Here is a 27,283-nt window from a genome sequence, read left to right on the forward strand (position 1 = left end):
ATAATTCACCCTACACAATTTATCCACATATCCGCCATTGTGGATAGTTACACTTTTGAAATCTTTTGTTGCACATAAAAGTCAACTGTCATATAAACTATCTGTACCTATTAAACATACAACACTGCAATGCCAATCAACCTCAATATAATCAATATTTTGAATCTCCAAATATTTAGCGAATACTGGGGCACTGAACCAGCAATCCAGGGCTCCATACCTTGCCTTAGGTCTCTACGAACATTTTCTTTACTGAAGATAACTGCAGTTCTTCCTGGAGACCATACTGTTTTTTTTTTAAATTGAAACATTGACCCCTGTTTACTGGTGAAGAGTGTTTTTTAAAGACGTGTTATACTATTACCAACCAGTTTTTAGCCACATATTTGCTGGGGGTGGTTGGCATATTTAATAAACTTGCATTAGGGCCCACAGCTTTACCTCTTTTTCTATTTGCTACCACAATGTAGGGAATTCCTTTTTTTCTACTTGACATCTGTTGTTCAGAGATAGTTGGGAGTTTCCTAGTTCATAGGATACCTCTATATTGATCACAGACCACTACCACTATTCGATTGCAGACTGTAAAATTTGCCAACATCTCATTCAAAGATTTATATATGCCATGCATGTTGCCGGCAAATGTGCAACAGATGTTTGCAATTTCAAGCAGGCAAATTGTTGCCTTGATTCCTGAAGCTTTATAAAGTGTTAGTCAAAAGGCATGTGGTTGTATTAATTAGCCCCATTTTGTGGTTTTGCCTATGACACTCTTTTTTTAATATACAGTTTGCTTCGACAAATTGTATTGTCGTCGTGTTTCCAGCATGCCTAAATTCATTCAAAAAAGCACAAAATGTCTTTACAGTTCTGAAATATCATGACTGAGGATTATTTCTTGCTTATCGAAACACCTAAGAATGGCATTTGCTTATTCATCCTACATGTCTCATATGAATTGTATATGTTTCCTAAATATCTGGAATATTTTGTGCCAAAAATATATGTAGTTTTTCTTAGGAAAAATTCTTTACAGTCAAAGTTTTTACAATACATTTGTTTACTTCACGTTTTGCTTTTTTTTACATTATTTTAACCAATATAACATAATTTTATATAACATTACATTCTCATTATATATGTTCTGCGTATATTTTTATTTTATGTTCCTGTTTAATATGTCATATATTCACTTAATTATTCTGTTTTCCCCCAGGTCCTGCAGAAGTTCCAATGATGTCTCCAAATGGGTCCATCCCTCCAATCCATGTGCCTCCTGGTTACATCTCACAGGTACAAATACTCACCGATGGGGATAATATCAAACCCTTTTAGTGACATGAAGCAATAAATACATAAATACATAAATACAATACCTTACATGGCTTTATGATCATAATGTAGGGAACAGCTAAATACATTTGAATTGTGTATGTCTGTCTAGTCAGTTTGGAGATTTACCAAGCGAACCCAGGTTGGTGGACCTGAGAAAGCATAATGTAAAGTGGTCACCTCTCTGCCTCCTTTATGTGATTAGTTAAAATATTAGCTGCAGAAGACTGAAGTCCTTTTATTTCTGCTGTAAGAATGCCCCTGGTCAGCTCTTGTCCACAAGAGCAAAGTCTGACAGGCTCTCAGTATTGACCCTCCTTTTTTTTTTTTTTGTCTACCTCTTCTCCGAGTGCTACTGTTGCAAGTATTTCAGAACAGATTCACGTATTTACAGTAGTTTCAGTTAAGTTTACATCTAAAGCATATCTGTAAACAAAAAGTTATGTATTGCAGCTTACCAGTGCTTAGATGATGGCTGCTTTTTTTGTGTAAAATAAGGTCAACAGTTAAGTAGGTAAAATGCCTTTGTCCATGTTTAGTGCCTGAAAATAAAATACCATACACATGCCGGGGCCATAACTGTCTCTAATCATAGTAACTAATGGTGGCCATTGTTTTATTTTAAAGAAAGAAAAAAAACAATAAGGGTTTTCTCTGTTTACAGGAATAGTTTTTCAAACTGAAAAATGTACATAAATGGCTAACAATTATTTGAACTACAGGCTGTGGTAGGTTACAGCCATCAGCCAGATTTTAGGTGGCTATACACTAATTGATGAGTTTATGGCTAGTGTAAACAATCTATCATATTGCTTTAATTTAGATTGGTTACCACTGTGTTCCCATTGACCTGCAGAGCCATCCGTAAGCCTGGAACACTCCCTAACCACCAGCCATTTAAAGTGATCGCAAACATTTCCAGTAACAACTAGTTATTAATGGAAACACCCCCAATGATGGTGGTTGTTGGTGAGCACTCCTGGGTGAAAAAAATAAAGTACATTAAACAAACAGAGCGGCCATTCTCAATATTGATCCAGAATGCTGGATTATCAAAGTTTGAATAGATAATTGTTAGATGCAATGTTTTTTTAGTTTACCGTCCAATCTATTAGAAAAATGTTTTAGTGTTTAGCCACTTCTACTTTGGATTAAGTGAGAGATTATTTCTGATTGGTTTTCATGGGTTTCTGTATGGCTATGTACACACGTCAGAGGATTCTTGTCCGATTCTCGCCTCAGGGCTAGTATTGGACAAGAATCCGATGTGTACAGCGGCTGTCCGATGTCGTTCATGGATCCATCCTGGTGAATCCGCGAAGGACGAAAGTCGAACGACAAGTGAAGGGGAGCAAGTGCAGTAGGGTGCCGCTTGCTCTTTCTGCCCTCTCCATAGGGCAGAACAGCACTGTATGTACAGTGCTCTATCATGCATCTTTAAGCCTTTTGTCGTTGGAAAGGATCAAGAAAGAGGCATCTACCTTTAAATATCTAACGTGTGTACATGGCCTATCTCTTACATCATTACATTTTGTGCTTCTTCTCTAAATGTCTTTGTACGTTTTCTCTTTGTTTCCCTGTTTTTGCCTGATTGTTTCTTTGTATAATTTTCTCCTGATTATGTTTTTTCTGTAGGTTATTGAAGACAGCACAGGAGTTCGACGTGTAGTGGTTACACCACAATCCCCAGACTGTTACCCTCCAAGCTATCCATCTGCCATCTCTCCAACTCATCATTTACCTCCATATCTTGCACATCATCCGCATTTCCTACACAACTCACATACTCATTTTTATCCGCCAGTCACGGGGCCTGGTGATATACCTCCCCAGTTCTACCCACACCATCTTCCTCCCACAATCTATGGAGAGCAAGGTAAATGGTTTGATTTTTAAATAGGTTTGACACAAAAATATTTCAATGATGGGAGCAGAGAGCTCCCCTGTCATTGTTGCAGCCCCTGCACAGAGTATTATTTGGGCAGCTTAATCTAAATTCAGTCCACTGAGGCCCTGAAACCACTAGCAGCATCCTTAACAAAAAGGAATCTGGTACCTGGAGAAGCAGAGCATAGCACTTTAAGTAGGACAAAGAACGAGAGAAGCAGGACAAGGCAAACCTCTAACCTAGGGACTGGCTCACACCTTTCAGAGTCCTGATAAGCTAGGCAACACTCGGCTCCAGGACACAGCTCTAATTAAAAGTCAGTTGGGTTTTAACAAGCCACCGGGACAGTTTGTTTTAAAATAATAAAACCAAACCTATTCAATTTTTCATTTAGCCTGCACTGTATTTACCAGTAACCTTCCAAGAGAAAGGTGACATTTTGCCCAGGGATGCAGAGGACAGAATCCAGGATGAGTAGAGCTGCCACATTGAATCCTCCCTGACAAGGTCAAGTGCTATAGTACATCCCATACCTATATCACAAACTTCTGTAGTTTTTAACATTTAACCTCTCCATTAGGAACAATAGGATTGAGAAAGGAGTCTGCTTTACACTTCATACAATTTTCTATTATCTTGTTGATTGTTATCTACTAACTTAACAATTCTTTTTATTTATTTTTTTATATTCAGAAATCATACCACTGTTTGGCATGTCCAGTTATATCACGCGAGAAGACCAGTATTGCAAGCCTCAGCACAAAAAACTCAAACAGATCGACAGACAAAACCGTTTGAACAGTCCTCCATCCACTTTGTATAAAAACCATATAGGAAACTGTACGACTGTATACAATGGCAATGGCAAAGCCCACAATGGAGCCAGCTGTGGAGTTGTTAACAGTGTAACAGGACTTAAAAAAACTGACCGCAGAGCAAGAAGCAGTCCAAAGTCAAATGACCAAGACACACAAGGTTGGTTCTTTTGATCAATTACCCTTACAAAAAAAAATCCTTTTTCTTTTTCCCAATTTTTTTAGAAACCTTGAGTAGCACACTCATAGTATAAAACGGTTCTCCTTATTAGGTTGCTAAGAGCAGATAAAAGCGTATAAGGTCCAGGTCACACAAGGCTGTTCATTCAGACACTGAACGCAGCACTAAATGTACCAGTACTTTGAATATTCTCCAGTCAGATAAATATGAAGAAATATGTGTGCCTATGAGATGTCAATAAAATGCTTACTGAACTTCATCCTAAAAATTAAAAACATAAAGAGCTTTCAGTGAGCCCTTAACAGGCCCTGCAGATGCTCCCCATTATGTATTGAAATAATTCAGGAGCCATTGTACACTTAAGGATTAATGTTCATTGAGTTCCAAATACTGTACAAGTAAAATGTATATCAATATTCTAAAAAATAAGCAAGATAAACATATTAGTATGTTGAACTCGGTTACACATTAGTTTAGTGTAAATAACGCCAGATTTGTCTAACAAGTTCAGAAGAGGTGATTGTCCGTTGTTGAATTGATGGACACTGAACACACTGGCCAGTACACTTTTGATCGTAATGCAATGTTTGTTTTGCTACCTATGTAGTAACTCTTGATTTGCTTGAAGGTTGTCTAGAATCACTAGATTAGATATTGTTGAGAAGCAGAGTTCACTAAAAATAGTAGGAATGCCATTGGGTATATTATCACAGAAAGAAGTAAGGATATTAGGGAAAATTCTCCATATACACTTCATGTCTCAGTGATGTTTGAAGGGAACTAGCGCAATCAAGTACTGACTGTATGGGTTATGACTCAGACTACTTATATCATCAGTTTCTCAATTCTTTCCTAACTACAGTTAAGACTTTGGTACCCGAGGGAAAAAAAAGCAGTTTTGTTTTTAGTTAGCCAACTAGCTTTCATTGATAGCCTGCAGTAGCAAAATGGCAGCTGAAATCTGATTGACTGCTTTCAAAGCTCACAGAGGAATAGCATTTAGGTATCCAACATTATTTTTTTTTTAGTCAGTCTGTGCCCTGAAGCTCCAAGTCACTCCTACATGTTATTGTGTTTTGGCCTTTTGTAGAAGGTTGTTTGCCTATCTGTAACTAAAATGCTATCATTGTGTAGGTGTGGTGCCTGCACATACATGCATATGTTTTTAATTCCCTTTAAATCCAACCTGTATGCTAGTTTTAGTCTGACTTTCTTTTGCTGGTGTTTCTTGGCATGTTTCTGAATGTGCGTGTTATTACATGCAAAAATACATTCTTATACTTGACCTAATTTTTAAAAAGGAAATATAAAAATAATATAACACAAAATGCTGAAGGAAACCATTGGCTGACTTTTATATTTTGAGAAATGATGAGATATGCTGGTAGTCTGTTGAAAACTGACTAACTGAGTAGAACTTGTTGCCTATCAGTCTGTGTACAGTTTCTTCTGTAGATGGAGGAGAGCCAGAATAATTTAGGAAGATTATAGCTTTGTCTTTGCTTGGGTGTAAGTGACTGTACAGGAAGGGAACAGACTCTTTGACCTGGTATTCATGCCCTGGAAAAAATGTACATAGCATTCTTTTTCCTGCATAATAGTGAAATATTTGTGCTAAAAATATAGCACATTTCTTGTGTACAACGGAAAGAGAGGAAAACAGCCTTTGAAAATTTATTAGATAGCAGTTTTTCTCCTGAATGCTCATTTAGCCAATAATGAGCATGTAAGTACACCTAATATTAATTACTGATTTTTATACAGGTTATGGTTCTTGTTATTTGGCCTGCTAGGTTACTTATGAATTTAAAATTCAAGGGTTGTGTTTGTGGAAAACATCTCATCGGTGTTATTGCAACAGTTTTAAGAAAATCCAAAAATCAGTTTGCAATTTCTGTCACACACACCTTTAACCTTAAAATGTCATGGTAACAGGTCATAGTTTATTATATAAAAAAATATGTGGCCCATAGCAGCTAGTAATAGTCTTTATGTCAATTTTCAATCTGCATTGTAGAAATGACATGCCAACTTTGATTTGTTGGAAGGAAACTTCTGCAAATATTGCTTGCTGCTTTAGTCTTTTTTTTTAGATTCTTCGGCCCTGATTCATGCCATGAGTTAGCTCTCGGAAAAAGTCATGCAACGAAATGCTTTGATAGGTGGATGTCAAGCTGGATGTAGACTGCATTGGTAACACCTTCATGCTGAGCCTTTACAAATAAAAGAACTGCAAAAAAAGAAAGGGGCAGGCCAGTGACAGTAAGGCTGGGGAAGTAAGGACTAGACCAGTGATGGTCAATTTGGAAAAAAATAGCCTGCCTCAAAAAGGGCCCTTTTAGGAAACTAAAAAAAAAACAGTTTGTTTTAGTAAATAAGGGTTTATTATGTCATGTTAGGCAACCCATTCAAAATGAAAAGTGAATCCATTCAAAGAGGAGTGTACAGAAGGGGTGTGCAGAGTAGAGGACGCTGATTTTAAGACAAGGTACAATTTAAACATATCTAACTAGTTTATTTCTTCCAATAGTTCTTTAAATGTTTGGCCTTTTTCATATGAATATAAAATATGAAGCACAATCTCGTAGCACATTTAAATATTTTCATATTTTAGATAAAATAGGTCATTTATTATCCTTTATGGTGCAGCTGGGTGGCAAAATGACACTTTATTATATCGAATCACATTTTACCAACACTAATATAGACTAAATGAAAGGAGCATCTCATAATAAGAGTTTCTATAGCAAGACTGTCAATTGTTCATTTTAGTGTAACGTGACTCCAAGTCGGTGAAATAATTTATTGCTGTTAGCCGACAGTACAGATACTTTAATGCACATAAGAATGAAGGTCTTTGTCCCATCCAGTGAAATTCCAGACCCCACGAACAAAATACCCATCAAAAAGGAACAAAGGCATCTACTGTAACAACTGCACAGGTGTGTGATGTTCCCTGCAGCTCACAGACTATGTACTGCTGCTAACAAATCATTGCGGCCTCTAAAAATGGCTGCACTGTAAGCATCAAACGACCTGCTTGTTACACTTGCACTATATTTTTTGACTTGAGAGTTATTTGCACTGTCTCAAAACGAATAAACAAAAAATAAAAAGGTAGAAAAACAGAGTTTCTATTTTATCAATATTTGTTACTTAGTAGTACATACACTTTTTTTTTTTACATTTCTCCTAAAAATAGTGCACTACCAGACATTTAAATAAGCCATAACTCCAGACTCACAGCTGTATATCTGCAGTGTAGGTTTACTTTGGACTTATAACATGTCAGGAGTTAAACTGTTACCACTTCCTACTGCCAGTAAACATGGGTGAATGCATCAAGCAGCACCTGGTCCATGGCCCCCATTGAAAAGAATGTTTTCGGGCTGTGGACAATAGTTTTCTAACCACTCGTCAAAAGCACCAGAATTTTCATTCATTTTTGAACGAGCATGGTGGTAGCAGTTCCTTGGAAGCTGGCAGACTGTTAGCTGCCCAGGAGCCGCCTGGAGAAGTTCTCTCTGACATATATACCGGGATTGTACTGATGATGGCATTATTCAGCATTAGCTTAAGAGCATGGATGATGAGCAAAGTGCAAAGTGATGAGCAAAGTGCAGTAACCCATAACAACCTAAATAGCCTATTTATTTGAGTTCTGCAATCCAAAGAACTGTAAAAAAAAAAAAAAAAAGGTTACTTTAGTTCAGATATTTTTAACTTTCTCCCTTCGCAGCCAAGCTATCATTGCTAAGTAAGAGGCTCGGTAGAAGTTTTTCCATTTATTATAGCAATTTATTTTATAATTATATTGCACAAGTACAGCACAGAGTCTTCTCCACTGGTGGCATGCATTCTCCAGCTGTGTGGTCAATGGTGTGTCTGTTCCTGTCATTTTCTTTGGGTTTAAGGGACAGACTGTGGCATGATGAAAGGAGGCTGTGAGGTGACTGGTGAGAGCACACTGCTGGCATTGTGTGCACGCTGTATGTTTTTTCATCCCTCCGCGATCGTGAAATATAACACATTTTTAGCACATTCTGTATCCCTTATGGGTTAATAAGGTTAGAAAATGGATGTGAGAGGACACACGATGCAATATTTGAAGACATTTGGTGATCTAACAACGCTGAACTCTGTTTGGCAGACTTGTTTTCAGTTATTTCATTGCCACTTGAGCTGCCAAGGGTGGTGCTGTGGGAGTCCCATACATAACCGGTGAACAATATCACCCTTAGACACCACAAACCTGGATGAAGAAAAAATAAACAAACAAACAGCAGCAGACCCTAGACATTCCACCTACGTAGATGAAATCCAGCCATATCTGGAACCTATTTATGCTATTTGGTATGGAAATTTAATAGTATCCGTTTTCTTTACTTGTGTCAGTAGGCATTGATAGCCAGATACATGTATGTTACTTTGAACATAATAAACATCTTTCTTACAAATCTTGCAAGATGCCTCGCAGTGGTAATACTCTCCATGAACATCATTCTTGATTTATTCAGTTGAAAGAATAGTGTAAACAGTAAAAAGTTTTAACCTGGGGTGTCCAATTCCAGTCTTTTACTACTGTTGGAGAAACAATAAAAATTTGTGTGCAGATTTTGAACCTCCAGAACTGAGGAACTTGTAATGTAAATAATATATTGTTTAAATATTTTTAGTTTGAAGTACTTTTTATTATTTTTTTTTTCAAGGTACTAGTGCTGTAAATAAAGATTTCTATTTTCAGTACTCAGCCAGAACAGTTAATGTCTTGATAATTTCCCTGTCTGTGGCAACTACTAATCCAGAAACTCCGTTTAAAACTACACTTTCAGATTAAAACAGAAATCCAGATGATAAATCCATTTAGAAAAGGGGCTTTATACTCACTTTTCCATCATCGTTCAATAGTTCTAAGGGTGTTGGATACCTGTTTGTCCTGTTGAATTTTCTGGTTCCATTCTCTGATCCCTGCTGTGTGATATCAGGGTAAGATGATGTAACCTTCGAAACTAGTTGGGAACTCAGACACTCAAATCTACTGAAAGCTTCCACCACCTCTTCTTCTTTCATGCTTGCCATTGGGTACCAGCTTTGAATGCTGGGTAATAGCTGGTGTCAGTCTTTGTAGTCCCTTGTACCACATTGAAGCGGTGGACAGAATGCTGGATCCTTTGGAATCTGAATCTTCTGTAAGTGGCTAAAAGTAGACAATTCAAATAGGTAGTAGGTAGTAGGGTTAATCTACCCTTAGGGCTTTTGCTGTATTAATTTTAAATTTCTGCTATTTGCTTGTTCTGCTTGTAAATGCCAAGCTTTCATTCCTTGACTTTTGTCCTGAAATGCAAGCTTCAGTAAATGTTGTTTATCTTAGCTGCTAACTAACTCCGTTGCCTCTGTAAAATACGAAACACATTTTTACAGCTGATATTTGCATATCCACCAGGTTGTCAAAAGGGCATTGGTCCAAAACCATTGTACAATTTATATATTGTAATCCAGTGTTCACAGTAGTTGTATGCCTATATCTTAGAAGCGTAGCAAGTCCAAATGTTTAGAAATGTAAAAACTCTTATTTCATATTTCAATTGTGACTATTACACATAATTGTAAAGCAAGATTTACAAAATTACATTTGTAAAAGTAGAATTTTATTGTGTAGTAAAATCATTTTTATCTTTCCTGTAAACGTAGATTAAAATCTGATAATAAATTGTCATAAAACCAATCCAACATTGCAGACATACTGCAGGTACATAGAAGCAGGATAATAATGGTATTTATCTAATGAGAAGCTGTACTATAATCCCGGTACTACAGGAGGAGCATCATTGGAATCATGGGTCTTGTGTGCTGCATACAAATACACTGGCTGGCCCCTTACTGTCCAATTCCAGGCTGGTGTCACCAGTGCTTTCTTAAATGATAACAAATAAAGTGGTGTCATCTGTCTGTTTATGTTGTGTAATAGGACTGTAAAAAAAATCTCTGAATATACAGAAAATGAGAGTTCTTTGGCATGTAAAACCATTTTCATTTAAGTATTTCGTCTGTTAGATGTTAGCTTGGATTTCAGCTTGAACCAATATTTTCAGTGGTATACTTTCTTCAGTGATTCCATATCAAGTAGTAAGGTAATGCAACAAGAATTAAAAGGGATCTAGCTTTTTAGTTCACTTTGTTTTCTATTTAGCAAATTATTTCAATAGTTTTTCCCACATTTCCGTCTGTACACAAGCACATTCCTATTTGTTCCTTGGAGACAATGGTATTTTGTCTGTTCTAAGCTTGCATAATACTTAGGTTGTCAGTGAGCTTTAGTTGTCCATATCTGTTCCCAGATGAAATGTTAAAGATTTCTCACCATAGAAAAAGTATTTCACAGAGGTTTTACTGAACCCTATAAATGTAGATATCGGGAAATAACAAATGCTAACTATTTGGTATCTATGCAAAGAAAAAATTGGGAATAAAGATCACTCCGTAGAGGCCTGAATGAGTTTGTCAACACTCAGAATTTTTAATATTATCCTGAGTAATGATCCAATGGTAAAGGCATTCATTAGCCAGATGTGTTGAATCAAGTCATAGTAAATCTTGGACAAGGACATACCAGTGTTAAGAACAAATAGTTATGATTCAGTTTTTTTGGCTGGGACAGTACTACTTACAGTACCATTTGTAGTCTGCAGAAAAACTAGCTAACATGCTTTTATAAAAGAACATTTCATTATGCCTTTCAAGGATAAAACAAAACCCTTTCAGAATTCCTGTACACCGGTACTAAAGAAGTGTCTAAGGTTCAGATTTCATATATTAATATTTGGTGTAAAGTACTAAGTAAAGTCTATGTATAGGCAAAACTTTTTGGTTCATGGAGAAAAAAAAACTTTTAGCCTTGTTAATATTTTCGTGATATTCTGTGCTGTAAGTAGCAGTAGATTTGTTTAAATGTTAAAAATGGCTTGTTAATTTTATTTTTACATAACAAAAAAGGATAGCAAAAAGAAGGGCTTTGATAGCTATAAATTGTATTATGTATTCATAGTGTTTAATCATATTTGAATACAATAAATCCGTGTAAAAAATTCATCCAAAGTTCAATTAATTGACAAATTTGTTACACAGATTTATTGTATCCAACTATGGATGGCTACCACGATATGGCATCAAATCTACACTTAGATAGATAGAGGTTTATCCCAATAGACATTTAATTTCTACATAACCATAAAGTGGAAGGAACAAAAAATCGCCTCCATGGTGCTACCTGCTTCAAAGGCTTCATAGTGAATTTAGGTCACTTGATTATGCTACTAAAATTAACTCTGATGGTATGCTGTATCGTTTACAGCATATAGAGCTTTTTTTTTTTTTTTTTTTTTTTTTTTTTTTTTTTTTTTATTAGTGAGGCTATGTGCTGGCTGGCAGTGAGGGCAGGGTGCAGTACCACTTTCTTCATGCCAGTGAACCACTGCCTAGGGTAAATGTTGCAAGTAGCTTTAAACCGCAGCAGCCCAACAGAAAATGAATAGGGGTGGCAGTGAGCAGTACTAAAATGCCCACTGTCGCCCCTATTCATTTTCTGTTGGGCTGGCACAGTTAGATCTGAAGATGCTGGTTCTTTAGGAGCCAACCATGTGGAGCTATTTAGAATTGCTTGATCCCGAGGCAGGTCTGCACCTAGCCTAAATGTTTAATGACCACTTTTCACTTTTAACCATAGGCATTTTTGTAGCATGATAAAAGCTTGGACCTTTTTCTTTTTAAAAGTGTAATGTAAATAAATACATTCTGCATGTAATACTTGGCCAGAGAGGAAGCCAATAGACATTCAAATGTTCAAAGACCAAAATCTACCAAATACTTGATATCCCAGATGAGGTATTATTCTGTAGCATTACACTTACAATTTTTGACAGTTCATTGTTAATTTTTGGGTTCTGTTCCGTTGAATCTTTTGTACCCAATACATTTCTAAACTGTTAAAAGTTATTCCTCCGATTTCCTATTTTAGGTGGGTTAGCCGTTAAAGTGTATGCCAAGCCAAAAACTCCAGCCTCTATTAAAACAAAGAGTTGTTTGTGTCTGGGTTTTAGAAGTGAGAGTAAATCGCTTTCACAGAATCCCAAATAGCAGTAAAATTCCTCTGAAGAGTTCCAACACTTTCCCACTTTGGCCAAAGTTTTGACGTGTTAGCATGAATCATAGCACCAGTTTATGTGTCTTGTATCTTATCACTATTGTTTGGTGTACACTTACCAGATTACAATTTGCAATCTAAAGCTGCATATACACGTACAATTATTGTCGTTTGAAAGGATCTTTCATGATCCTTTCCAACGACTAAGGACTGCACGATGCATGAATGAGTGCTGTACATACAGCACCGTTCTGCTCTATTAGGAGGTGAGGGGTAGAACGACGGAGCAGCACCCAGCTGCATGCTCTCCCCCTTCCCTTGCATTAGGATCCTTCGTCTTCCATTGTCCGTGGATCCGCCAGAACGGTCGTTCAGACGAGGGACGACGGGCGCTGTACACACGCCAGATTCTTGTCCGATATCAGCCCTGAGCCGATTATCGGGCAAGAACCATTGGATATGTGTACGTAGCTCATAAGTCTCAGTTTACTTTACATAATTGCTATATTGAATTGGCTATACACTAGTCAATTTGGTAATGACGATAAGTAGACAATCAATGATCATTTACCTGGATTACCATTGTACACCACTTATTATCAATCAGAAGTCAGCAGAAACATTATCAAATTGCATTAGTGTCCCTGTTTTTTGGATTTTAATTTGACAATAATTTTAAATGACTCTTGACAACCAACAGCCAATGGGAGTGCTCCCTGCTCTTTTCTATAACCCTCTCTACCGGTTTTTAAGCAAAACTAAACTCAACCAAAAAAAAACACACTTACCTTTAATCCCGCAGATATGTTTATCCTCCGGGGGTTTCTTTGTTTGGGTCCCGCGTCGTCCCGGTATTCGTCTTCGGCCAGGCGCATCTTCACTCTTCTTCCAGCGTCACCAATCTCGCACTGCGCAGGCGTGATATAGGGTGACGTAGATGTGGAAAAAAGATTGCGGATCACCCTGCGCAAGCGTGAGATCAGCAATTTTTTTCTTCTATTACTGAAAGGGCTTCTTCTGCACGTTCCAAAAATTAGGGCATGCGCATAAGGAGCAGGCAAAAACCTCCTGGGATGTGTGATGTAGGTATCCTGGGAGGCTTTGCGCTCCTGCAGCGATCAAGACAGAAAAGGGAAAAAAAAATACATACCATTTTTGCTTTTAAAAAAAAGGGTTGTCTACCCTTTTAAGTAAAGTAAACATTTCGAGTTTAGGTCTGCTTTAAGGAATACAGTGGGAATACAGTCTGTGCAACCTCTAGCAACCTCCAGTAAATAGAAATGCTGTTCAATGTATTTCCTAACAATGGACAATGTAAACATCTCACCCTATTGTTAAGATAAACCGCAGGGAACACTCCTGTTGGCTTTTGGTTGTCACAGAGCCCTCCCTGCTTTATTCTTTGTGGACCTACTAGCCACTACCACACAGTACAAAGTGATACGTAGCTCTGCAGTAATTTATTCCCAACCACTCTATCTAATCAATGTTAGATAAACAAATCAATCAAATATTGATCCAGAATGTCCTAGTTTGTAATAGATATCCATTAGTTTCAAATCAAATGTATATTCTAATAAAATGTTGAACTGTGAATGGTTACATTTACTCAGTTATGACTTGCTGTGTTGACTCACTTTCTTGTATCATCTAAATGTTCAGGAAATGAATCTTCTTGAATAGAATGGCTCTGTAAAAGTCATTATTAGATTTACTTTTTTTTTTAACTTGCTGATCTGTGGACTTTGTATTGACATATCCCTTAGTGGGTGTGAAGATCTTTGATCCTTACTTCTGTGTTAGGGCACCAAAAAGCTGCATTTATGATTGACTTAGTTTGACAGAAATCTGGAGACTTCTATTGTTATTTATTTTACCCAAAAAATGAAGAAAAAGAAAAAACTGCCTATACAACTAGCCCAGTCACATCCTGTTTATACACATCATGTTGTATATCACCGTATAATGGGCACTCAAGCTAAGGCTAGGTACACGTGTGCAAAAATTGTCGTTAGAAAATGAACGACTAAGGACAGATCAACGATTATGCACCATTATTTTGAACGATCATATTGTGCACAATTCTGTACATGCTGTAAGGATACTGTAGAATGTGCTTTGTTTGGGGTGCCTTTTATTATTATTATTATTATTATTATACAGTATTTATATAGCACCATCATATTACGCAGCGTTGTACAGAGTCCATAGTTGTGTCACTAACTGTCCCTCAAAGGAGCTCACAATCTAATGTCCCTACTATAGTCATATGTCATTAATGTAATCTAGGTCAATTTAGGGGGAGCCAATGAACCTAACTGCATGTTTTTGGGATGTGGGAGGAAACCGGAGTACCCGGAGGAAACCCACGCAGACACGGGGAGAACCTGCAAACTCCATGCAGATAGTGTCCTGGCTGGGATTCAAACCTAGGACCTAGCGCTGCAAAGGCCAGAGTGCTAACCCCTGAGCCACCGTGCTGCCTTGTTTTTAAAGGACCAATAGATTTTACAAAAGGAGAAGGTTTATTTACAGCTTAGGATAATATATACATATGATTCCAACGGTTACATTCGTGCAGATATAATTCACCAATAGTGTACACACACTAGATAAGATCGTTTGAATGATGCAGGAAGTGACATCAATCTGTGAACAATCCACGATCACTGAAGGACCGCACACACAATAGATTGCGAATGATCGTTGCCCAATCAGATCTGCCGGGACGGTCGTTTGTTTCCAGGGACAATCCTCGTTCATCAGCGTCGTTGTGCATATTTTTTGTTAACTATTATTGGCCGAAAGGTCGTTAGGCGTTTGTTTCCAACGATAATTATTGCACGTGTTTACGCAGCCTAACTTTAGGCAGTGCTGCTGCAAGCAAAGTTTGTCATGTCCATCTAGAGACTGGAAATTTACCACCTGTCAAACTGTTTACACTGCTTTTCATATGAAACAAATGTCTAAAAATCAGTTCTGGCAGCAAGTGTGAAGCAAAGTTTTTTAAAGTTCTGGATTCTCAGGGTGCAGCACTAGTTGCAGTTATTAGAGAGGATTAAGAAGCACAGCTGGCGGGCAGATGGAATGCTTGGTATTCAAAGCAGAAAGCACAGAAACTAGAATTTGTAAGAAAATGAAAAAAAAAAAGCTTCACTGCCTTTATACATTATTTTATTTACTATTTATAACCTCATCATTTCACTATGGCTACCCAAATTCTCCAGGGCTCTTCGGATTTATTTTATTTGATAGAAATCACCTTTTTACAGCCATCAGCCAAGACTTGTTTTGTGTTTCTTGGCTGCAACAATCTGTCATACATATATATTTTTGTGCACAATAAATAGTTTCCAGAGCAGTATAAAACTGTATTACCAGACACTTTGACCTACAGCATCAGAACAGGAAGATGGAACCCAAGAGTATCCTAAGGGAGGACACACGTTGAAGTAACTCGCTGCTTACATTATGTGACATAATATACTCTTTTATAGAGGTGATTAGGTGTAAGAGTTCCCAGACACCAGAAAGAAAAAAAGGTATGTTATAGTGAATGAACTGCTCTAGTTTAGCTGGCCTTGCCTAATATTTATTTTGATCTGTCATGCTAGAGATATGGTTAATATCTGTGAGGTGTGTTTTTAATAAGTAGATCACCAACATGATATATATATATATATATATATATATATATATATATATATATATATTTCTTGTGTATTTTGCAATTAGAAGGTTGCTGTCCTTTAAGAAGTGCATAAGGAAGTTACAATGAAATGTGAGTGGAAACTTTTAGTTACCCTAGGGCCTGTGTTGACAGGCTTAGGGTTTAAGTTAGGCCTTGTTCACTCTGTAGGAACGTGTTTTGCTGTGTGATATACTGCAGCATACAGCCACTTGTGTTGCTGTCTGCTGTGATGCTGACCCTATTCATTACAAAAGTGGGAAGATGTGCTCAGCAGTACAGTGTAGCAATGCATTTCATTTGATCACATGTAGTGTGAACATCAGACATTGTTTTCTATGCAATATCTAATGTTCTGTTTCATCACACACTATGGGCAATACAGTATATCCCACTACACCATTTATCATATGAACCAATCCCAAGTGTCCATTTGACATCAGTTTGAGAAGCTTCTTTAACCTGCAGTTGACCTTCTTCTTACTTTTTTTCCTTTTACTTCCTGTTCTGTAGACACAACAGGAAATTAAAGAACATTTCTCCTAAACTAGACAGCTTTTACTGGAATAAGTCTTTCCACTCAAATCATTCCCTTCTGATCTAGTTCCGGTAAGAACACAACATTTGGGATTGCCCTTCAATTTTCATCCCAGTTACAGTGTTCCTCAGGTCTTATAAGGAAAAAGAATGTCCCAAATGGGTACACAGAGCAAAAAAAAAAAAAAAAACGGAATGAGAAGTCCTCCCAATTCAGTCAAAGAAATAGCAAAAATTTTGACCTTAGATTTTAAATAACACAAAAAAGTCTAAAGAGCGAAATTCATCAACCCATGGAAGCCAAACAATGGACAAATCATAGTCGGTGCCAAGCTGCATTATTTTTTTGTTCTTTTCCTTAAGCCTGTGTGTTTTTGTAGATGAAACAGGTCTAATGAAATATCACAGATGCCTTTGGATTGTATATAGATCACTGATCATCAATCACCTTCAAATTACTGACATCAGTCAGTAGAAAACTGTATTGGTTAGGATGGAGAGCTTTGGCCAGTGGACTATTGTTCTCCCTGCTGATCTATAGCTTGTTGCAGTTGGCATATTGAAATACTTATGACATTCTCAGCTGTAAATCTTTATAAGGCATGCCCATCAAGTTTCTTCTTTGAAAACTCTGACAGCTTTGACTTGAATGTAGAGAAAAAATACCAAGGGGTAAAAGTCCTTCCTGAAGTCACAAGGATAGAAATTCTGACCTTATCTTTGAAGTATCTTTTTTTTTTTTGTTTATTGTTATTCTTTCATTCATTTTTGCATTTCCATCTCATGCAGCAACCTATTACATGGTACAACCTTCTGCTACAAACAAACAAATAAAAAATTGCTTTCTTTTCTCCAAAGGTATCCAAAACCCCCTTGTCCACTGTGCAGTTCTTAAATTAAACACTTACTAAATCACATACTGACTATATTTATACATTTCAAGGCTCCTTGTAGAAAGTTTTTTTTTTCCCCAAACTGAATGTTCTCAACTTGGCCAGGCTTTCTTTGTAAGAAAGATAATTCATCCTTCTTTTTTTTTCTTTAGCTGGCTGTCAGTTAATCCTTTTCAAAACTGCATTCCTTTTACAATGTGGTGCCCTAAACTGTACCCCATAAATATTCCACATGCTGTTTTTACAGTAATTTATAGGAGACATTACTATACCAGAGTGATGTTTTAGATATCTACTATTTTAGTACTGTAAGGCTGAGCCACTAGCTTTATTACTTTTAGTCTCTGACCCAAAATGAGCATGTGAATCAGGAAAGTAAAACAAAATAAAATGTCCTTAATTACATGCTAAGTGACAGTAATACAAAAAAACTGCATTAGGCAGGTCAATTAGGCTGGATTTACACAGACGCATTTATATGCGTTTTATGCACTTTTATTAGCATGTCTTTACCGCATTTTCTTGCGTTTTTACAACATTTACATTTCAAGCACTTTTAAACGTGGGAAATGCCAGAAAACTCAGAAAAAGTGCCCCCATTTAAATCAAATGACACATTTACTCGCTTTTTCCTGCGTTAACCATGCGGTTTAATTTTTTAAACATTATATATAATGCTCAAAAACGTGCCTATAGGAAACGTCCTGGTGTAGATTAGGCCATTAGAATGCATGAGAATTTCAAACATGGGCTTTTAAAGCCTCAGGTTAAACGCTGGGGAAAATGTCCGTGTAGACTAAGCCATAGCTATAATAAGGCACATGTAGTGTTTTTATTGTCAGGTTTCCTTATGTATCTTACCTAGAAGGCCAGCAGCTGGTTGAGATATTCTAAAGCAGTTGTAAACTGTTATTTAGTAAAAAAAATGTATTTGCTGGGGTAAAGCCTAAACTTCCACATTTTAGAGCATTTGTATCCGTTACTTATAGAGTTCATATGACTTCTGCTGTTATGCCATCAGAAACCTCCCCATATACATGGCCAACTTATGACAGCATCTAATGTGCATAATCAAAGATGTGATTGCCAGAACTGTGTGATATTATCACCGTACCACAAAGGAACTCGCTTTGCTTTGCTGCATTTTAATTTTAAAGCACATGTGGTGCTTTACTGCATACTGTGTGTTATATTTCTTCAAGAAGTACAAGTAAGGGTCTTATCTCTTCCTTTTTTTATTCAATGGAATCACTGTCTGGAGAAGGTGTAGTGCCAACAAATTGTTAGTTTTGGCACTAGTCACTTTCTAATCCACACCATACTTAAGTTCCCATTCAACACATTTACTTTGTGCAGTGTCAATTATACACGGAGAACATTTTAACTGTGAGATATTCCTGTTAATTTAGCCTTCATGCACAGTACCATCCTATTGTTACTTGTACTCATTAATATATTAAGAGGCTGGTGAAAGAGATAGATTTTTATGTAAATTAGTACACACAATAAACCTTTAAATTGTCATTAGTAATTAGTAGGTAGCTCCTCCCTAGAACAAAACCAAGCATGCTTTATTATAAGATTTTTGAGACCTGTAAAGAAGCTCTAGGTGTAGTCCGCACCTTCAGATCTCTCATTTACTGTTGATTTCCTGGAGTGATCCAGGAGTGAAGTATTTGAAGTTGAAGGAAAATTTTCCTGGTCCCATCTGGGGTGCCAGTAATGAAGGAAAATTTTCCTGTTTCCCTTATCCCTTTTCTGGAAAGCTGTATTTTTACTAAGTCTCTATTAGCTTAATATTCACACAAATCTTAAATAACAAGATATTTATTACCAGAGAAAAAAATTACTAGTACTAAACAATTATTCAAATAGGATAAATAATGATCACACAGACAAAGCAAAGTGATACATTACGCAAAGAGTTTGTCCTCTATATCCTGCACCCTGGCTGGGTTCTACGAAGATTGGAGAGAGAAAGAGAGAGGCAATAGGAGGTATCAGAGGTAAGAGGTAAAAGAGATATATGCAATATAAGAGGTATAGGAGAACAATTTGTGGCTGCTGTCCCTTCTTATACATCTCCAGGACCCATGCATCCACCCCTTAGGTGTCACTGTTGCATTGGGGGCAAGTCTTCTGACTCTGCTGACCAGCTAGTTCAGGTTCCTTTGGGGGTCATCAGATAGCAGGTATGTTTATACACCAGGCAGGATGATTGGAGAAGTCCTTTAAGTAGATGTTTCAATGCACAACACCTATACCTCACACCTGGTATGGTGTGATCTTCCTGTTCAAGGAGGTGTTCGCTTTTCTTCTAGTTCCTTGTATCCAACCCCCAGCTGGAGTCGCCCTGCTAGATTTGTCCTCATTGAGATTTCAAGGGAAACCCCCATCAAGGCTCACCAACAGTCATATTGAATCCATCATTTGAAATGGAATATGCATAAGTGCTGATTTTATACAATTCATGTTGTGCACTCCAACAGAGGTATTAGCTTGAGAATTTAAGATGAGATTTACCTGATAGAGTGACAAAGGTTTAGTCATCTGAAACAATGAGCAGCTATTTAAAGAAAGGTAGGTGCAAACATTTGAAGCATTGAACATCTATTTAAAACACTGATGTTGCTGGTGTTTAATCAGGTTATGAAGAGTCTCAGGACATTCCTTCAAAGCTTGGGATCTAAGATTGTTGACTGTGCCATCCTACATGCACATTATTACACAGCAAACTATAGTGATTGACCAATAGAGGCTGGGGATTATATAAAGAAGTCAGTCGAATACCAGGACATTCTGATAGGCAAAGTTTCAAAACTTCAGAGTAATGTCAGAGCTTGCCAGTAAACTCTTATATAGATTACTCCTTAATAACTGTTATATAAAATCCTATATCCCTATAGGTTCATCACTATATTGGACAGCCTCGCTGTGTGGTAGAAATACACGTCAGGAAGTGTGGGGGAAGCATTGGCACTAAAAGTAATTTTTAGCTTTGCCTATCAGAAAGGCCTAGCATTCCCTGTAAAAAGCATGCTCTCGGAAGCTGCTACAGGTATGTTTATCCACCTCTTTACCAATCTGCAGTGACAAAGTCTCTTTAAAACTAAGATGAAAGATTTAGTGTTTATTACCATTGTACATATTACCATTTTATGTGGCATAACCACTTTTCTGATTTTTCCTCCATTTTTTTTGGTATTGTCATATAGCTGTAATGATGTTGGGAAACACTTAACAAATTTTCCATCTTGAGCTTAGTGCAAATCTAAACTAAAAAAGGAATGCAGGAAGCATGTGGGCAGATGAACTGTTGAGCTGATTATAACAGACTTGTTGGCAGGTCCTTGAGAAGTGGGTCACAATGTTTGTGGAGATGTAGAAATCTCCCTGCACAGCCACCAGATAAAGTCTGGTTACTCTGGTTGCAGAAGCACTCACAAACTTTTCTTGTTTAGCCTGCCACTATACATATCTTTTATTTTCATTTTTGGTTTTATTTTAGTAAATTAATATGTAAAAAAAGGAGTGAAATTACTGCAAGGTTATTTTGGCAGAATTTTAATAAAGTAAATATTTGAAGCCTTATGCCTGGGAAATCGACAAATACATTTTCCAAATATGTCAGGGTTATTATAGCTGGTTCCTGTATTATTACTTTTACTTCCATGGAGAAGATGGTGGCAGATTAGTAGTAATTAGTAGTCAAACAATTGCTGTACACACTTGGAAAATATGAATTATGGTAAATCCAGACAATTACACTGTTACCCACCTGAGGTACATTTACATATAAATAGTATGATATGTAACAGCTATTTTTGCATTCCATATATTCTTTTTGGTTGAATAAAAATGTCTGGGTAGATTAAGCAATGATAGAATAATGATGTTGTCTGTCAGGGCTCTTAGCATTGAGACAAGGGAATCACGTAAGCGTTAAACATTTTGTATAAAGTAAGAGTTGGATTGCAGGGATCCTTTGCTGATGTCACTTCATAGGAATGGAAAGTTGCTGTAGATACAGAAAATAATCAGTCCAGCCAGCAGCTAAGTGTACAGTTGGCACTGACCATTTGAATAAAGATAAACTACTGATAAAAACACATGTGCTTTTGACATCTCTGATGGTATTTGCTAGTCTTATTTGATGCTAAAGAAAGTAATTATTAAACATGGATTACTCTAGGTGACTGAAGGATAATACAAAGTGCCCATTTATAATTAAAATGTTGTTTTCTCAATTATTTTTCATTGCCCAAGCTACACTATTTGATGTCTCCTTTTTCTATTCAGTAACTGCTAATGCTCTGTATAAAGCTTGCAATTGCCTAAAGAATTGGCTGATTTTGTTCTAGTTTGATAATCTTTCTCAGCTTCTTTCAAAAATGTTAGTTCTGTTCCTAATTTTCAAAGGCCAATTGATCATTTTATTTTGTTGGCTTGTACATGACAAAGCAACATAGTTTGAAAAAGGTGCAGTTCATTAACAGGCCTCAAAAGTCAGTGAAAAATTTAAATTCTATCTAGTTGTGGTAAGTTACAACCAACTTGACTTTAATGTAAGAGATGTTTCTTTTCTTATTCAGACCACTTTTTATTGTCAGGAAAATACCCAAGCATTTACAGTCCTCTGCAAAAGTATTTATCTCCAGTCATCTTTTTTTTTAATTTATTACATCTGGAATACCTGGAATAAAAATAGATTTTAGGGGTTACCACCATTTGAATTACACACCATGCCTACTACTCAAGTAATGAAACCGTGTAGTATAGCTTGAAAAAACACTAACTGAAATTCCATGGGCCGGAAATCAGCACAGAGTTGGGGAGTAGAAGTTAAAGAATGGACTCTCAACTAGAGAAGGAAATTTAGCATTGTAATATTCAACAGTTAGGTCTAATAATAATTTTAGTATGCTGATATTTATTTTGTAACCCCCCAAAAAAGATTAGGATAAAAACTATGGTTTTTTGCTAGTATTTAGTATTAGAGTGCCTCTCAAGAAGTCAATAAACCAAATAAAAGCTTTGCATGAAAACCCACAAACCACTTGTTACCAAGGTTGAAAATTTCACATAGTTAATGTCAGGGGATGGTTGGCAGCTATGCATATTGTTTACAAGGATTAATTTCATCATCTAGAGGGGCCAGTACAAGCTACCTAGGCCAAGGGTCTACTTACTTTCAGCACAGTACAGCATTAGGGGATTGCCAGCAACGAGGTGTCAGAGTGGTCCAAACATAAGACAGCAGGTTTCCATTTAAAATTTAATACAGGCTCTGGCCTGGATTTTTCATTGCAGTAAATGTCAGCAACAACAAAAACATAAAAATGGTGGCTTGGATGAGCAACTTACTGGCTCACTCAAGTCCCTGACTAACTAGAGCAAGACATATATACAGTCACTTTTCATTTCAAAAAGTCATCAGAATTTGTTCTGTGGAGCTCTGGGATCACACTGAGCTCTTTGCAGCATAATGGTAAATAAATAGTACACCTCTGCTTCACCTCCACAGGTGAAAACCTGGACTTGAGTCTAGTGAACCAGGGAAACCCTCCCACTCTTTTACCTGGTCAGGTTCCAGGACCCTAACAATCCGGTGTTCCATAAACCAAACAGAAAAGTCAGACAATACACATCCGACTCAGGACAAGGCTTTGGTATACTCTGTCACAATACATATAAAGAACCTCTAGCAAATCAATCTAATATCTTTCCTCATCATTTAGGTAAAACCGTATTAGGTACCCACGTTTTATTACAGTGTATTTTAAATTAGCTTTGTCTTTCACATTTCTGCTATATCTACATAAATATTACCCGTTCAGTGTAGGTTTTGGCACAGGAGGTTGAGCACAAGTATGAACAAACAAGCATGTCTGGAATTTCAGTGGTTCAGACTATTAAATGTGAAGTGATTTAGTACTGTTCGGTATTCAGACAAGTCCCTTTATGGGATACCTGTGTAGATACACCAACATATCTGGTTGTGATCACTTTTGCAGACATGGATAGGATATTACTACAAACTATAAAGTTGTGTTCCGCATGTCCCAGTTATTCATGTGTAATTTAATTATTAGTATACATATGGAACATGGACTCATCAGAGCACATAAGAAGGGTCTTTTAAAGGTCTAATACCATACATCAACGCTTCTTACGTCAGTGAAGTGCTTAAGGTCAGCCAGGGCAGAGTTTGGGAAGAGGTACTTTTATTGTGCTATGTGATTATTGTCTTGGATCTCATGCTTTGAACTGTTAGGACTGCTCTTATTCCTTTGCATCTGGCTAAGAGTCAAGCTGAGTGCTGTACATGTGGCAAAAAGAGAAAAAAAATAAAATGATAGTTTGTATTCTAAATGCCAGCACAGACTGATGCAAGAAAGAAATGTTGCATTACATCAAAGAACTAATTACATCACCATCATAAATTTCCTGTAAACGTATTTACTGTGCTTTTTTTTTTTTTTTTCAAAAAAATAAATTCTAAAGCTGTATCATTAAAATGGTTTATTTATACCAATTTGTCTGAAGTAGCTTGGGACAAAATAGCCTAAAGGAAAAACAAATGTATTTCATGATCTGATTATGTATGTTATATTAGGTGGATCATGCTGTCAATGGAGGGTTTTTAATGTATATAGGGTGCAGATAACTCCCTTCTGTTTTTTATTTTCTAAATTTTCCTACCAGAAGAAAACCAACAATGAAGTGAAATTAATCATAAAAATCAGAACTACAGAAACTTTAAGTAGCAACATTTGGGTAGATTAGGCATTGGTGTTGGTAATGGGAGAGTTGCAGGTGTGGTTGTAAATGATAAGGAAGGATTAGGTTCTAGACATTTGGAAGTAGGTGTGTGCTTGCATCAGGCAATGGTGAGGGACCTACAGTGAAAGTGGTGGGATGGGTGCACAGTCTTGGTGTGAAGGGTTGGTACACAACTATAGGGGGTTAGGCTAAACTGTTGTAATTTGGAAGCATGTGGGTACAGTTTAAGGGGTGGGGTTGCTTTGTGCCGGCATGAGGCAAGAGATGGGCCCACAGGCAAGTTGGTGGTAGTGAAGTCGATGGCGATGTGGGGATGGGGGTTGTTTGGATGAGAGCATGGAGGTACAGTTTAGCACTTGCATGCAGTTGCAATCACCACATGTTATATTACTCTAACCATCGCATCTTAAGTTATCATTGTACTGTCGATATCAACACTTGCACTATCAATTCACAATAACTGTCACACTTTGTGGTATAATTTCATGTCTGTACAATGTCCCTGCACCACTACATGCAATGACATTGTACAGTTACAGTAACCCCATGCATTGTCACCATGTAGTGCCACTGTACAGTCACTATAAACCTTTGTAGGTTGGCCAGTGCAATATTTGCAGTGTCACTGTAACCTCTTGCCTTTTGTCTGAAAGGTCCATTTCACCTAATGCTTTTTCCATACACAATCTGTGTCACCCTACATATTGTTTCAGTCTATACTCACACATCATCTAATGTACATATTTATGTTCATACAATAAACCCCCACATACTCAATCTTTCACATACTGTACACATTGTTAAGGTGCTAGGCAAGCTTGGGGGAAAATGGGGGGTCATGGTGTATTATTATCTCTTCCAAAGATTTCTGCAGCTAGAAAAGGTGGGGGACCTAATTTTGTCATTCATGAATCCCAACTTTTCGAATTCAGACTCATTTCCCGCAGACATACACAGTGTGGAAACTTGTCTGCATACTGGCAGCTTGCATAGTGTTAGTGGTCTGGTACGAATGCTTTCACACTTTGTGATTTAATGCTGATCATGGCTCAGTATGTTTAAACCCCTCACTTCTCAAAGCAAGTCACTGTGTACTATGTTCTCTTTCCAGTCCTATGGCTAGGGATTTTCAAATGTAAGGTGAAATGCCATAGTAGGATGAAAGACATTTCATTCCACAGTCGGCTCAGGGTTTATGGGTTTAAATCTACAGATGTTGTTTCTTAGGAGTTTCAGGCTAGTTTTTGTACATACAAAAAGGTCTATGGTCAAAGAGTGAGGCAGCCTGATAAATAGAAATAAAAGGAAGGCTGAAGGGGTGTTAAATGTTAAAGTCGGTTCTTGTATGCAATTGTTTATGATGTGTTATATTGTCATATATGATTTGAATTACCACTGCACAGCAATGGAAGAAGTAGATAGTGAGGGAGGAGAGCAATAGCTGCTGTTATACTGTTTGGGGGGCACTGACAAATGTCCTGGCTGTTCTGTGCAAACAGTTAGGAGATCCCTATCGTCTCTCATTGTACCATGTATGTCATCTCACTCACTGTGCTAAGCTACACACACTTTAAACATCTACATTTTGGACTTTGTCTCAGATTCTAAAATGACTATATACAGTTGTGTGTGATGACTGTTTTCCAATACACCCACTCTTGTTTGTTTCACAACCATGCATGTATTTGCCTTCTAAACCTACTTATCAGTCTGTTCTGTAACTCATTATGTTTGAAAAGAGGATAAACTTGTCTTCTCAATTTCAACCCTCCGTCAACCAGAAAACAAATCATCTCATATCCAAAAAACCATTTGGGATATTCCATCCCAAAATTAAAATTCCTCTTCATCATTTTTTTTTAGTTCATGATTCCATTTTGGGATATTTCCTTTCACTTTCTTACCTTACGATACTTGCACAAAAAGTTAGGGGTGAGATTTCCACCAAACAAGACCAAGAAAGATATGGATACAATAACAAAAAAAAAACATTGTCAGAACTTTTAATTGTTCTAAAAAAATGTCTTTCAGCTTTTTGTGCCCATTCAGATGATATTTCCTTACTACCTTAATAGGAAGTGAATAAAAATGACCCCCCCCCCCCCTGGGTTACAGCAATAAGAACCTGAGATATACTCTGACTCCTTTTATGAAAGGCTATATCCAAAATCAAATTAAAAGTTTTGGCTGCAGTTGGTCTTTTAAGTACACCAAGAAATATAGAGGCTGCAATTGTTCCCTTAGTGGATTAAATGCTTATGAGTCATGCTTAAGATCCTGAAAAAAAACACGGTGCAAACAAAAAACAGAAAAACAACAAATCTATTTAGTGTTCAACCCAGAATTTTTTGTTATACTAGGTGGGAAGAAATTGTAGGCAGGTGGCAGCCCTTGTATTGTGACCCAACTTTTCAGTAACCACCTAAAAACACTGGGGTGGTTACTGAAAAGTGCCGGGTGGTGCACCCAGCTAAAAAGGGGCAGAGGAGAACACTGCTATTTAGGGTGTAGTTAGGTCAGAAAAGTTTTTATTATTTATTTGGTTTAGGTCAAAGCATTGGTATAACAGCTATTGTTTTAGGAAGGGGAGGATGGCTATGTCAACCCACACATTTATCTGAATACTCTTTGATCATAAAAATGATGAACTTGATAGATTGTTTTCTTTTCATTGATAAAATGTATTAGCATGAAGTATAGTTCCCCCCCAGTGGTCAACTTCTACTATGATGCAAAGCCAAAATCTACTGCTGATTTTATATATATATATATATATATATATATATATATATAATAGTGACTTAACGCAATAGTTTCTATTCTTATAGATTGCATTCCATCCTACATATTTGTTCCATAGTCCCAGCACCAGTCACCAGCAAGAATACCTATTTTCATCCTGGTTTGTGGGTCTAAGCATGAATAGTCACTTAAATACTTGTGTATTGTTGTGTATTGGGTATTGTAAGTATTGTAATGGGAGCATATAACACTGAAGGATGTTTTACTTCTCAGCAGAGAGGAAA

The 27,283-nt window shown here is 37.0% G+C and overlaps 1 protein-coding gene across 1 annotated transcript in view; it reads left to right on the top strand.

Moving 5' to 3' along the window:
* Positions 1–27,283, top strand: part of FNDC3B (fibronectin type III domain containing 3B) — a 176,960-nt gene that overhangs the window by 82,359 nt on the left and 67,318 nt on the right. The window contains exons 4-6 of the mRNA XM_072408114.1: positions 1,217–1,293; positions 2,968–3,208; positions 3,914–4,195. Of these exons, the coding sequence (XP_072264215.1) occupies positions 1,217–1,293; positions 2,968–3,208; positions 3,914–4,195 (600 nt within the window). The remainder of the gene's footprint in view (positions 1–1,216; positions 1,294–2,967; positions 3,209–3,913; positions 4,196–27,283) is intronic.

Source organism: Pyxicephalus adspersus, chromosome 4 (assembly GCF_032062135.1).
Source record: "Pyxicephalus adspersus chromosome 4, UCB_Pads_2.0, whole genome shotgun sequence".
Taxonomy (NCBI): domain Eukaryota; kingdom Metazoa; phylum Chordata; class Amphibia; order Anura; family Pyxicephalidae; genus Pyxicephalus; species Pyxicephalus adspersus.